At 50.7% G+C, this 13,839-nt stretch overlaps 1 protein-coding gene across 2 annotated transcripts in view; it reads right to left on the bottom strand.

Moving 5' to 3' along the window:
* Positions 1-13,839, bottom strand: part of niban1a (niban apoptosis regulator 1a) — a 225,157-nt gene that overhangs the window by 115,427 nt on the left and 95,891 nt on the right. For both annotated transcript variants that reach the window (XM_038794649.1, XM_038794650.1), the window contains exon 3: positions 887-1,018. In XM_038794649.1, coding sequence (XP_038650577.1) covers positions 887-1,018 — 132 coding nt within the window. The remainder of the gene's footprint in view (positions 1-886; positions 1,019-13,839) is intronic.

The following is a 13,839-nucleotide window of genomic DNA, read 5'->3' as shown; positions in this document are numbered from 1 at the left end:
TAGAGAGGATGTTTCCACTAGTAGGAGAAACTAAAAACCGAGGGAACAGCCTCAGACTGAATGGACGATCCTTCAAAACAGAGATGAGGAGGAATTTCTTCGCCAGAGGGTGGTGAATCTGTGGAACTCTGCCACAGGAGGCTGTGGAGGCCAAGTCATTTAGTGTCTTTATGACAGAGATAGATAGGCTTTTGATTAATAAGGGGATCAGGAGTTATGGGGAGAAGGCAGGAGAATGACCCATCAGCCATGATTGAATGGCAGAGCAGATTTGATGGGCCGAATGGCCTAATTCTGCTCCTATGTCTTGTGGTCTTATTGAGAACAATATTTCAAGTAAAAAAAAGTTTTTTAAAATCAAGTAGCTCAAATGGAGATCTTCATGAGCAATTAAAGATGCTGTATTTAATTTGGTTTTGCTCATTGTCAGCACCATTATTCTACCACCAGTTATCTGCCAACACAAATTTATGAATATTGTTTGTAAAAAAAGAAGCCCGTTTAACTACAAAGGGTTTTGTGGCCATCAAACCCCACTGATGAAATGATGTCAGTAAGATAAAACTTACGACCAGTGTAACCCATTGATTTCATACATTACTGCTGCTTGGGTACTACAAAGTATGAGATCCCTGATTACAAGTATAGAATCTTGCTGAGTGCATCCATATAGTTGGCTCGTTGTGGAGATCATAGCAAACTTTTAATATAAGAAAGAAAAATAAAGATAAGGATCTGACACAGTGAGATGTTATATTTACAAAGAAAGCCTGCAACCCTGCAATTGTCAATTGTGCACTCATTGAACTTTACATTTTATCACAACTGCACTGCACTACTTGTGTGTAAATAGCAAACCAACAAAGAGGAGAAAAAAGTTACTGACCTCCTTGTTTTCATAGCACTCAATGCTGTTGTCATTCTTTATGACAATATGTCGGTCTTTCCATTTCTTTAACTCTTCCACATATTGTGTGACTTCCTGTTTATATACCACTTTCCCAGTTCCCTTTGGTTCCTGTAAAGTAACATGTTAGTTGTAAAGTATCATTCCGATACAAGCATCTGCATCTCAAATTGCAGACTGCCTACCTGTCCTTTTACCTCGGGCCAGGCAGATGAAGAAAAGGAGGAACTCTAACAAAATAGAAAAAAATAGAGCAACTCCCACAGCTATCTCGAAAAGATAGAGCCAAAATTACAGAAACTAATGCCTGCGACATAGCTTTATTGTCTAGGTTTTTTAAATTCTGGAAACAGTCTCATTTCTCTCGAGGAATAATTCCAAATAAACATTAATCATTTTGATAAAGGTTGAAGCACGCAAATAAGTGCAAGAAATCATGATAACAATTGCTTTGACTGCGACATGTATGGTTCTTGAAATGTGGTTGTGAAGATTTCCACTTCAGTATTTCTAGTGAAACCACAGACCTGTTCGAAAAATTTCATTAGAAATACCCTTAAGAGGAAGTCTTCACCAGCCAATTTACAAGATTACAACAGAACAAGGAGAAGCATGTTTATCCTCTATAGGTGGAACCTCACCCCGTTTTCTGTCCAAGATAAAAATCAGAAGTTGGATGGATTTACATTAGTGTGAATTGCCCAACCCAGGTTTAATGGGGCAGAAATGTCTAGGCCAGATACATCCCCCGAGTCCGTAGATGGAGACCCCAGATTATGTGGGGCGTGCGGCCGAAGAAATTGCCGGGTGCGAAAGGCACAAGGCGGCCAACAGACCCACCGTCCCACCTGGGATAGGTGTCAACCCAGAGCCCGCACTTATCATTAGGAACAGCTGATGCATGCAGCTGAACTGCATTGCAACACCTAAAATTGCCCCCATTCAGATCACCATCCTAGCAAATGGTCACAATGGAATTAGACAGGGGAGCCGCAGTCTCGGTCATAGATAAACAAAAGTTTTGAAAAATTCAGTCAGGGCTGCAACAGTTGGCTTTACGTGATACAGAGTCAAAAGTGGCAACCGACATGGGGGCAATACTTGCCTAGCTGGGCCCACAATGACCCCAGTTATTTACGGCCAGCAATCTGTAAGACTACTTTGATTGTGGTAAAAGGACAAGGCCTTAGTCTGTTGGGCCGCAATTGGCTGCAACGCCTTTGCCTAGATTGGCAGTGTATTTTTCACTTGAGTACTGGAGGCCTCTACGATGTGTTTGGGAAATACCCCGAAGTTTTCCAAATGGGGCTGAGGAAAATCAAAGGAGCCATGGCAAAAGTTCATGTTGGCTCTGAAGTACAGCCTAAATTAGGAAATTGCAGACCCGCCCAGTTCCCTATGCACAACTGTGGAAGATTGAGGCAGAGTTCAGCCAGCTAGAGGGCCTCGGGATCATTTGGCCAGTAAAATTTGTTGATTGGGCGACACCAATAGTTCCCGTCTTTAAAGTGGACACAACTGTTCGACTTTGTGGCGACTATAAATTGACAGTAAATAGAATCTCCCGATCGGATAGGCGTCCAATGCCACGCATCGAGGACATGTATGCGAAATTGGTTGGAGGTCATTCACTTACAAAGCTTGAATGAGTCATGCCTATCTTCAGCTGGAGTTAGAGCATGGGCTGGATTCTCTGCTGCCGCCCGCCAAAATTGCGTTTGGCGCAGGGGCAGAGAATCAACTTTCCCGACGGAATCGGGATGGTGCTGGTCCGGCGATTCTCCGGGTCCCGAATATCCACTGGAAGCCATGCACATGCGCGGACTCGAAACTGGAAGAGCGGGGGCCCATATCTGCAGCTAAAGCTGCGTGAATTACTCCAGGTCCCTGCTAGCCCCCTAAAGGTAAGTGAATAGGTCTATTTTTTTTGAGGAAACTCAGGGGTGCTGGCTGCAGCGGAGAGAAACAATGCACAGATTGAGAAAGAAGAATTAACCGTAGTTTTGACAGTTACAAAGTTCCATCAATATGATTATGGGCATCGTTTTACAATATGCCAGACCGCAAACTCTTCAAGTTTCTTCAAGTTGGGACACTTCAAGGAGGACAGAGCGATCCTGCCCATTGCATCAGTCAGTATCCAGAGATGGCCCTCTTGTTGGCGGTGTGTGAATATGCGTTTGAGCACCGACCAGGCACACAGATTGTGAACGCAGATACACTGAGTAGACGCTTGCTGCCGACAGACCCTGGACTCCCCCCAGAGCTGACAAAGTGGTAGCCAAATTGAACTTCATGGATACGTTGCCAGTCACAGCGGGTCAAATACGTGAGTGAACACAAACAAATCCTTTATTGTCCAAAGTCCGCCATATCGTGCTATTCAGTGGTCAACACCAGGAACTGCCCAATGAATTAAAGGCTTCTCTGACAAAAATATCAGGGTTCAGCATTGAAGACGGAGTTCTTTTATGAGGCATTCGTATTGTGGTCCCACACAAAGAGCAGGACTTTATATTGCAAGATCTACATAACGCGCACCCAGGTATATCAAAAATGACAATGCTCGCCCGCATTTACGTCTCTTGGCCAGGCGTGGATGCAGAGATAAAGCGGCTGGCTCAGCAGTACGGCATTTGCCAGGAGCAGCAGAAGCTTCCACCTGCCACATGGAAATGGCTAGGTCAGCGTTGGGTGCAGCTTCATGCCAACTTTACCAGTCTTTCCAATGTTCCGTGCTTTTGGTTGTTGTGGATTCCCTTTCAAAGTGGCTAGAGGTCCACAGGATGTCGCCCACTACTTCGAAGGCCACGATTGAAAAACTTAGATCTCGTTCAGTACATAGGGTATCACAGAGGTGTTGGTCACCGACAAGTCTTTTACTAGTGAAGAGTTTGGGAGTTTTGTGAAGGCAAACAGGGTGCAGCACATTCACACAGCCCAATACCACCTAACTTTGAATGGGTTGGCTGAAAGGGTGCTGCAAATGTTTAAAAGAGGCTTGAAGAAGCAGACCTCAGGGGTCTCTCACATCTCGCCAGATTTTATTTTGTTACCGCACCACCCCACATGCTGCGACTAGGGTACCAGCGACAGAGCTTTCAATGGGCCAAAGACTCCGGACCAAACTCAGCCTCGTGTTCCCAGATACTGGCGAGAAAGTGCACCTCGGTCAGGAGCAACATGGGCTTTGCCCAGACAGGCAGATGCAGACCAGACAGTTTGGACCAAGTGACACTGTACATTCAGTACTTTGGGGACGGCACCAAGTGGGTCCCAGGAATGGTAGTTCAACAGATATGGCCAGTTTCATACCAGATTCGAGTTCGGATCGAATGATGAAGAAGCAGGAGACCAACTCTCTATGAAACTCCTCCGGAGTTTCCAGTCAGACAGCCACAGCACCAATGAATTCAAGGGTGTGACGCCCTGGGGGACCCGATGCAGAGATGCGGGAGGTGGAGGATTTGGACTCCGATATAGAGATTCAAGCATTGGAAGTTTCTGACAGTGAACCAGCTGGAGAAAAGGCGGCCGTGGCCCCACCCCCTCCACCCCCACGCCAATCAGCAAGGAAACGATCTTCAGCATCCAATATACAAATCCAGTTCCACAGGGGCAAGAGGTGGAACCACAGGTGAAAAAGAGCCCTCATGCTCCTGCTTCGCCTTCCTCCAACGGGTCTTCAGACCTTTTCTTGGGGGTGTGTGGAGAGGAGAATGTTATAACCTGCATGAGACCTACGAGACTGACTAATTAACCTCCCCTTGAGCCTCATAGAATATTGGCTGAGGAGCAGGAGGCCCTTCAGTGGGATCAATGCACTCTGGCATAAAAGCTGTCCCAGATTAGAGCCAAGTGTGAGTGGTCCCGGCTGGGACCTGGAGTATATGTAGTTTACTTTGCAATAAAAGAAGTTTCTTTACACCTCTCGTTTTGGACTCCACTGTGGTCACTAAAGCTATGTGTGATGCATTCACATTGTTAATTAAAAACACAATAGCTCTCTGATGGGAGTAAACACATTGTAGCAATTATACTCCAATGTCATATGTGCTACTTTGTTATTCTTTGACAGAATAAAAATACAGAACCAGGAAATCAAAGTAACGAGTTATTACACAAATTTGAGTATTTATTTGGATATCATGGGCACAACCTTCTGACTCCGAGACTGGACTGCTACAAATGAGCACATCATCAAATAGATAGAAAAAAAAATCAACAAAAATGCTTTGTGTAAAAATGTAACATTCATGTGTGCTACAAATTTTGCTTCCTTAGAAACAATGATCTATGCATTCAATTGATAAATGTAACGTATGGGAACAAATCATTCCATTGTTTTGATGCACATAACAAAGCAACAGAGTTGTTTCACTGTGGAGGGTGGGATTTAATGCTCCTGTCGGAGGCAGGTTGGAAGAGGGGGCTGTGTAATGGAGGTGGGGAGCTGCAGGAAAGAGATTGCCCTGCCTTCGCACCTCCCCAAAGTTAAGACCTGAGCGGGTAGGGTCGAGGATGAGCCTCCAACCCAGAAGCCAATTGAGACCTTGAAGAGGCCACTTGGTACAGAGGGTCTCATCGTACAGCCTCTGGTATTCAACCAATAGGAGGCGGTAGCCACATCATGTGGGTATTACCTGGCAGTTATGCCTGTGGCCTGAGGGGGGGGGGGGAGGCGGCTCCCTCCTTGGGAAACTACCCAATAGAGGGCGTCACTGTCAGATAGGGAGATACCCATGGGAAGCCACACCCATTCCCTTAACAATGATTCCCCACCCCCACACTTCCCTGATGGCCCCAGTGACCAGCCGCACTCACCCTTGTCTGGAGGCTGCAAGGACGATCCTTCGAACAGGCTCCGCTACGGTGCCAGTAGTGGCCACTGTTCCTGGTGGTGCCATCACTACTAGCAATTTGCCAGCCTCTTATTGACCAGCAGTTCTCAGTGGCAGGGCATCCACTCCACTCTGGGAAGTGTGGTGGGAAATTGTTCCTGATGGAACTGTGATAGCAGCCAGCGGGCTGCCTAATTGAGATTTAATCCCAGTGAGCTCCCAGACGTGGCTGCAGCAAAGTTGCCATCAACTCTCCAGTCGGTGAATGACTCCATCGCTGAGTGTGTTTCCTATAAATTGCTCCAGAATTTCACCAAGGGGTGGAGCAGGGTACAGGCCTATGGCAGAGATGTACGTAAAGGGGACAGTAACATAGAAGCATAGAAAATAGGAGCAGGAGTAGGTCATTTGGCCCTTTGAGCCTGCTCCACTATTCAATATGATCATGGCTGATGCTCTTAATACCATACTCCCTTGATGCTTTTGGAGTCCAGAAATCTATCACTTTCCTTTTTAAATATATTCAGTGACTTGACCTGCACAGCACTCTGCAGTAGAGAATTCAACCAATTCACCACCCTCTGAGTAAAGATGTTTCTCCTCATCCTCGTCCTAAATGGCCTACTACATATCCTGAGACTATGACCCCTTGTTCTAGACACCAGCCCCCCCCAACAGCCAAAGCAAACAACATTCTTGCACCCAGTCTGTCCACTCCTGTCAGAATTTCACTGAGTTCCTTCTCATTCTTCTAGATTCCAGTGAATACAGGTCTAGTTGACCAAATCTCTCCTCATATGACAATCCTGCCATCCCCGAGTCAGTCTGGTGAAACGTTGTTGCACTCACTCTATCACAAATACATACTTTCTTTGGTAAGGACACAAAACTGCGCACAATACTCCAGCGTGGTCTCACCAAGGCCCTGCCAGCTCCAGTAAGACATCCTTGCCCCTGTCATCAAGTCCTCTTGCAATGAAGGCCAACTTGCTACTTGCCTTCCTAACTGCTTGCTCTGTAAGAGTATCAGGAAAACCCCCAAGATCAGTTGTGGCACAAAAAATGTCCCAGAATGTTTGAGAACATGGCAACCCACACATTATTGGTGTAAGTTGGATAGGCACCTTGCACCATGATCTGCCACCTGAGAACGAGTTTGTTTTAAAGTGGCAAAAAATGTCCCCTCATGCCCCCTCTGAGCTCATCTTGCCCATAAGACCCACCTCCCGTTCCCTCGATTCAACTCCCACTAAACTACTCATCATACACCTTCACCTCCTGGTCCCTATATGAGCAGATATTGTAAATGGTTCTCTCTCTTCACTTGTTGCCCCTCTCTCCTTTAAATCTGCTGTCATCAGCCGTCTCATAAAACCAATCCTTGACACCTCCATCCTTGGAAATGCCCACCCCATTTCCAACATCCCTTTCTCTCCCCAAAGTCCTTGAACATGTTGTTGCCTCCCATCCATCCCAGAACTTCAGGTTTGAATCTTCCAATCAGATTTCTGCCCTGTCTCAGTATTGAAATGGCTCTTACCAAAGTCCCATGTGACTGTGACAAAGGTAAACTATCCTTGACCTACATGCAACCTTTGGCATGGTTAGCCACACCACCCTCCTTCAATATCTCTCCATTGTCGTCCAATTGGGTGTAACTGTATTCACCTGATTATGCCCGATTATAATTGGAGCCAGAGAATCACTTGTAACAGCTTCTCTTCTTGCTCCCACATCTTCCCTCTATTTAAAAAAATTCTTTGTTCATAGGATGTGGGCGTCGCTGGCTAGATGTGTTTATTGAACTATTAACGCTGTTCTCAAATGAGTTCGACTCTCTGCTAATCTAACTGTAGTAACTCAGTCTAACTGTACCAGCTTGCTCTAAGCCACGTGCTGGGGTGTGATGCTGCTGAACAACTCTGCCTAACTCTCTAGATGTCTGTCTGTGGAAAGAGGCAGGGTGTGAGTGCCTCATCCCTTTTATAATGTTTATGTCATGCCCCCTTGTGGTGATGCCACCTCTGAGTGTCCTGTCTGCCCATTGGTTGTGTCCTATTCTGAGTGTTCATTGGTTGCATGTTTGCATATCATGACAACTCCCTCCGTCTCGCTAACAACAATCTGAAACTAAGTCACTTTGCTCACAATCCTGTTGTCACAGTTGATCCCGAGATGACCTCATATTCATGCATTTATAAAGAATCACCACCTCCATAACATCACCTGACTTCACTTGTGTCACTTGTTGCTGAAACCCTCAGTCATGTCTTCGTTACCTCTAGTTTCGACTATTCTAATGCATTTTTGGCTGGTCTCCCATATTCTACCTCCTGTAAGCTTGAGGTCATCCAAAACTCTGTGGCCTGAGTCTTAACTCACAGCAAGTCCCATCCCCCTATCACACCTGTGCTTGCTGGCCTAAATTGGCTCCTGGTCAAGCAATATCTTGATTTTAAAATTGTTTTCAAATCCCTCCATGTCCTTGCCCCTGCCTTTCTCATTAATCTCCTCCAGCGTCACAATCAATTGAGATATCTGTGCTCTTCTGCTCTCTAGTGTATTCCTAATTATACTTGCTCTGCCATTGGTGAGATGTCTCCAGTTACCTGGGCTCCAAGCTTTGAAATTCCCTCCCTGCGTTTCTCCAGCTCTCTACTTCACTTTCCTGCTTAAAGCCGAGCTCTTTGACCAAGATTTTGGTCATCTGACTGTGATACCCCTCGCGAGATTCGCAGGATACACTGATAGATCTCCCCTTGGGATTCGTAGAATACAAGCTTTCCCATTAGTTGTTGGAGGTCCGTCCAGCTGGGGCTCGTTACTTAGCCTTTTAAATACCAGCCTGAACCGGGATCGGCACCCTCCGAATAGGGCCTTATTGTTGCAGGCCGTGTAGCGGTCTTAATCTTTCAAGTTTATAATAAACTTAAATGAAAAAAAAAAGTGATTCTGGACAACCTTGCAGTAGCCGAATAGTCCAGTAGGAAAATGAAACCGAAGAGATTTGAAGATTCCGTTGTTCAGGAACTTAGAGCCATGCGATGCAGGCGTAGAGGATTGGGGTCAGTCTGCTGAAAGAATGCAATAAGCCTTTCCGGCAAACGGCATAGACACAGAAGTCTGACAAGTTTAATCTCCTGACCACTTGTGGGGCTCCAACATTCGGCATCAATTAAAGGCTCACTACCCAGCAGGCCCAGACTCAAAATTCTTCAACCAACTTATCAAACTTGTGGCAAGCCATCATGACTCAAAACTACCTGCATTACTACAAAGATAAATTCAATACAGTCGGAAGAATCCCCGGAGAATCAGGAACAGAATTCCTATCACAACTCCGAAAACTAGTGAACATTGTGAGTATGGACTGGGCCTCCCAGAAATCAATTAAAATGCAGAATAAACAATGTAGCCTTCGAGAGGAAATTATTGGCAGAGCCTATCCTGGACCTACAAAGAGTCATATAACTGACTTTATCTCGTAAAAAAACAGGAACCACAAGGTTCCATCGATTACAGCATCCACAACCTCGGACAATCCCCATACAGGAGAACTAGGGACAGAGTTCACGTGACCCACCTGCCTCTAGTCAACAATCAGGTGTATGGTACCAGGGCAGCATGGTAGCACAGTGGTTAGCACTGCTGCTGGGGAGCTGGGTTCGATCCCAGCTCCAGGTCACTGTTCGTGTGGAGTTTGCATATTCTCCCCCTGTCTGGTGGTTCTCACCCCCACAACCCAAAGTGTGCAGGGTAGATGAATTGGCCATGCTAAATTTCCCCAAACTTGGAAAAAAAAAAAGGTATATGGTACCAAGATAAGACTCAAAGCCACTAGCCACCACAGACAGATGGGACACCTCCTAGGAGTACTACAGGGAGCACTCACTGCATTGGTGCACATGTCATCGGACACAGCAAATTCAAGCCGCCAGACTTGGCAGAGCAAATACCGCCCTGTACAGAAGACAAAGCCACCTCAGGTCAGGGCCTTACACATTGACCAGCTCAAGTAGGAAGAGATGGATACAACGGAACTGCATAACTGCCCCTAAAGTGGTCCCGATTCGGATTAAGCTCCAAGTGAATAGTTGCCCCCTAGACACGAAGGTTGACGCAGGAGCCGCCGTCTCCCTCACTGGACAGCAGACCTTTTGTCGATTCCGAATGAGCATCATTTCCCCAGGCATATGTAATACCAGGGCCAGGCAGGGGTGCCCGTTGTTGCCGCTGCTGATTGCGCTGGCCATAGAGCCATTGGCGATGGCTCTCAGGGGGTCGGCAGAGTGGCAGGGGATAATGAGGGGACAGAGGGAGCATCGGGTGTCGCTCTATGCCGATGCCCTCTTACTGTATGTTTTGGATCCGTTGGAGAGTATGGGAAGGATTATGGGCCTGTTGGGGAGGTTTGGAGGGTTCTCGGGATACAAGCTGAATGTAGGGAAAAGCGAGGTATTCCCGGTGAATGAGCTGGCACAGCAGGCTAATTTAGGGGGGATGCCATTTACGATAGCGAGGGATAGGTTTAGGTACTTGGGGATTCAGGTAGCGAGGGAATGGACGGGGCTCCATAAGTGGAACTTAACGAAGCTGGTGAAGGAGGCCAGGGAGAATCTTAAGAGGTGGGATACACTGCACTTAACGTTGGCGGGGAGGGTCCAAGTGGTGAAAATGAATATTCTACCGAGGTTCTTGTTTATCTTTCAGGCTCTCCCGATCTTTATACCAAAGGCCTTTTTTTTGGAAAGTGGACACAATCATCTCTGACTTTATATGGGCGGGGAAGGTGCCGAAGGTGGGGAGGACCCTGCTACAGAGGCAGAGGCAGCAGGGGGGGGTTGGCGTTGCCAAACCTGCTTCATTATTATTGGCGGCGAATGTGGACAAGGTGAGGCGGTGGTGGGAAGGAGAAGGGGTAGAGTGGGTTAGGATGGAGGAGGAATCTTGTAAGGGGTCTAGTTTGAGGGCTATGGTGACGGCAGCATTGCCAATGGCTCTGAGTAGGTATTCAGGGAGACCTGGTGGTGCAGTCCACGGTGAAGATATGGAATCAGCTGAGGAGGCATTTTAGGGTGGAAGGGATGTTGGTGCTAACGCCACTGTGCGAGAATCATGGGTTTGAGCCGGGGGGGGATGGATAGTTTATACAGTAGGTGGAGGGAAGTGAGGCTGGTCAAGATGAGGGATTTGTATTTGGAGGAAGGGTTCGCCAGTCTGGAGGAGCTAAGGGAGAGAATAGAGCTGCCGAATGGTAGTAAGTTCAGGTATCTACAGGTTAGGGACTTTGCATGAAAGGTCTGGAAGGGGTTCCCTAGATTGCCGGGATACACCCTTCTGGAGCGACTGCTGCTTCCGGATGTGGAAGGGGAGAGAAGAATTGGGGATATATATAAGTGGCTGGGGAGCAGGGAGGTGAGCGGGTGGTGAAGATCAAGGAGAAATGGGAAGCGGAGTTGGGAATGGTGAGCAATTGGGGAGCATGGAGTGAGGGTAAACAGGACCTCCTCTTGTGCAAGGATGAGCCTGATACATTTTAAGGTGGTGCACAGGGTGCATATGACCTGGGCGAGAATGAGTGGGTTCTTTCAGGGGGTAGCAAATGTATGTGAGAGGTGTGGGCGGGGGCCAGCGAATCATGCGCACATGTTTTGGGGTTGTGAAAAATTGGGATGATTCTGGGCGGGCGTGTTCATGGTCATAGCCAGGATAGCGGAGGAGGGAGTGGACCCAGACCCTTTGGTGGCGATATTTAGGGTTTCAGAGAAGCCGGAGCTCATGGAGAGGAGGAAGGCCGATGTCGTGGCCTTCGCCTCTCTGATTGCACGGTGACGAATTTTGCTGGAGTGGCGGTCGGCATCGCCACCCGGGGTAGCAGCATGGTTGGGTGACCTGTATGACTTCCTGTGGTTAGAGAAGATAAAGTATGAGTTAAGGGGACAGCATGGTGGCGCAGTGGGTTAGCCCTGCTGCCTCATGGTGCCGATGTCCCAGTTTCGATCCTGGCTCTGGGTCACTGTCCGTGTGGATTTTGCGCATTCTCCCCGTGTTAGCATGGGTTTCGCCCCCACAACCCAAAAATGTGCAGGTTAGGTGGATCGACCATGCTAAATTGCCCCTTAATTGGAAAACAATGAAATGGGTACTCTAAATTTATTTTTTAAAAAGAAGTATGAGTTAAGGGGTTCAGTTTGAGAAAAGGTGGGGGATGTTTGTGACCGTGGGTGGGATTCTCCGACCCCACGCAGGGTCGGAGAATTGGCGGGAAGCGGCGTTATTTCCGCTCCCGCAGGTTTTCGAATTCTCCCGCCGGTAAAAAACCGGCGTTGTGCAAATCCCGCCGGCAGCCTGTGAAAACAGCTGGCGCCGGCGGGATTTCATTTTATTTGCACTGACCTTAAATCTCCGGCCCGGATGGGCCGAAGTCCCGCCGACGTGGCCACGGGTCACGTCGGCGAAAATCACAGTTGATTTAAAACGGCGTCAACCATTGATGATGGTTGACGCCGTTCAGTGTCGGGGGTGGGTTGCGGCATGGGGGCGGGGGGGGTGGGTTGCGGCATGGGGGGGGGGTGGGTTGCGGCATGGGGGGGGGTGGGTTGCGGCATGGGGGGGGGTGGGTTGCGGCATGGGGGGGGCGGTGGGTTGCGGCATGGGGGGTGGGGGGGGGTGGGTTGCGGCATGGGGGGGGTGGGTTGCGGCATGGGGGGGGTGGGTTGCGGCATGGGGGGGGTGGGTTGCGGCATGGGGGGGGTGGGTTGCGGCCATCGGGGGGGTGGGTTGCGGCCATCGGGGGGGGTGGGTTGCGGCCATCGGGGGGGTTGCGGCCATCGGGGGGGTGGGGTTGCGGCCATCGGGGGGGGGGGTTGCGGCCATCGGGGCGGTGGGGTTGCGGCCATCGGGGGGGTTGCGGCCATCGGGGGGTTGCGGCCATCGGGGGGGGGTGGGTTGCGGCCATCGGGGGAGTGGGTTGCGGCCATCGGGGGGTGGGTTGCGGCCATCGGGGGGGGTGGGTTGCGGCCATCGGGGGGGTTGCGGCCATCGGGGGGGGTGGGTTGCGGCCATCGGGGGAGTGGGTTGCGGCCATCGGGGGGTGGGTTGCGGCCAGCGGGGGGGTTGCGGCCATCGGGGGGGTTGCGGCCATCGGGGGAGTGGGTTGCGGCCATCGGGGGGGGTGGGTTGCGGCCATCGGGGGGGTGGGTTGCGGCCATCGGGGGAGTGGGTTTGCGGCCATCGGGGGGTTGCGGCCATCGGGGGGGTGGGTTGCGGCATCGGGGGGGTTTGGGGGCAGCGGCGGGCAGAGAGGGGGGGGGCGACGGATGCCCGGGGCCAACGCACCGTCGCCCCCCCCCTCTGTACGCCGCTGCCCCCTACCCTAACCACCCCCCCCACCACCCCTACCTCCCTCCAACGCCCTACCCCCCTCCCCACCACCCCTACCCCCCTCCAACGCCGCCCCCCATCTCTCGCAACGCCGCAACCCCCCCCCCTCAACGCCGGGTCCCCCCCCCCCTCAACGCCGGGTCCCCCCCCCTCAACGCCGGGTCCCCCCCCTCAACGCCGCAACCCACACCCCGTCCCCTCCCTCTGAAGGCCGGTACCCACACCCGCCCCTCTCTCCTCCTCCCCCCCTTCCTTCCTCCTCCCCCCTTCCTTCCTCCTCCCCCCTCCTCCCCCCCTTCCTTCCTCCTCCCCCCCTTCCTTCCTCCGTTAGTGGGGGGGGGGGGGGTGCGGCGTTGGGGGGAGGGGGGGGGACCCGGCGTTGAGGGGAGGGGGGGGAGGGGGGGGACCCGGCGTTGAGGGGGGGGGGAGACCCGGCGTTGGAGGGGGGTAGGTGTGGTGGGGAGGGAGGTAGGGGTGGTGGGGAGGGAGGTAGGGGTGGTGGGGAGGGAGGTAGGGGTGCTGGGGAGGGAGGTAGGGGTGGTGGGGAGGGAGGTAGGGGTGGTGAGGGGGGGTTGAGGTAGGGTGGTGAGGGGGGGGGTTGGGGGAGGGGCAGCGGCGTACAGGGGGGGGGCGACGGTGCGTTGGCCCCGGGCATCCGTCGCCCCCCCCTCTCTGCCCACCGCTGCCCCCAAACCCCCCCCCCCCAAA

The sequence above is a fragment of the Scyliorhinus canicula genome, chromosome 4 (genome assembly GCF_902713615.1).
Source record: "Scyliorhinus canicula chromosome 4, sScyCan1.1, whole genome shotgun sequence".
Taxonomy (NCBI): Eukaryota; Metazoa; Chordata; class Chondrichthyes; order Carcharhiniformes; family Scyliorhinidae; genus Scyliorhinus; species Scyliorhinus canicula.
This window is presented reverse-complemented; position numbering and strand designations above follow the sequence as displayed.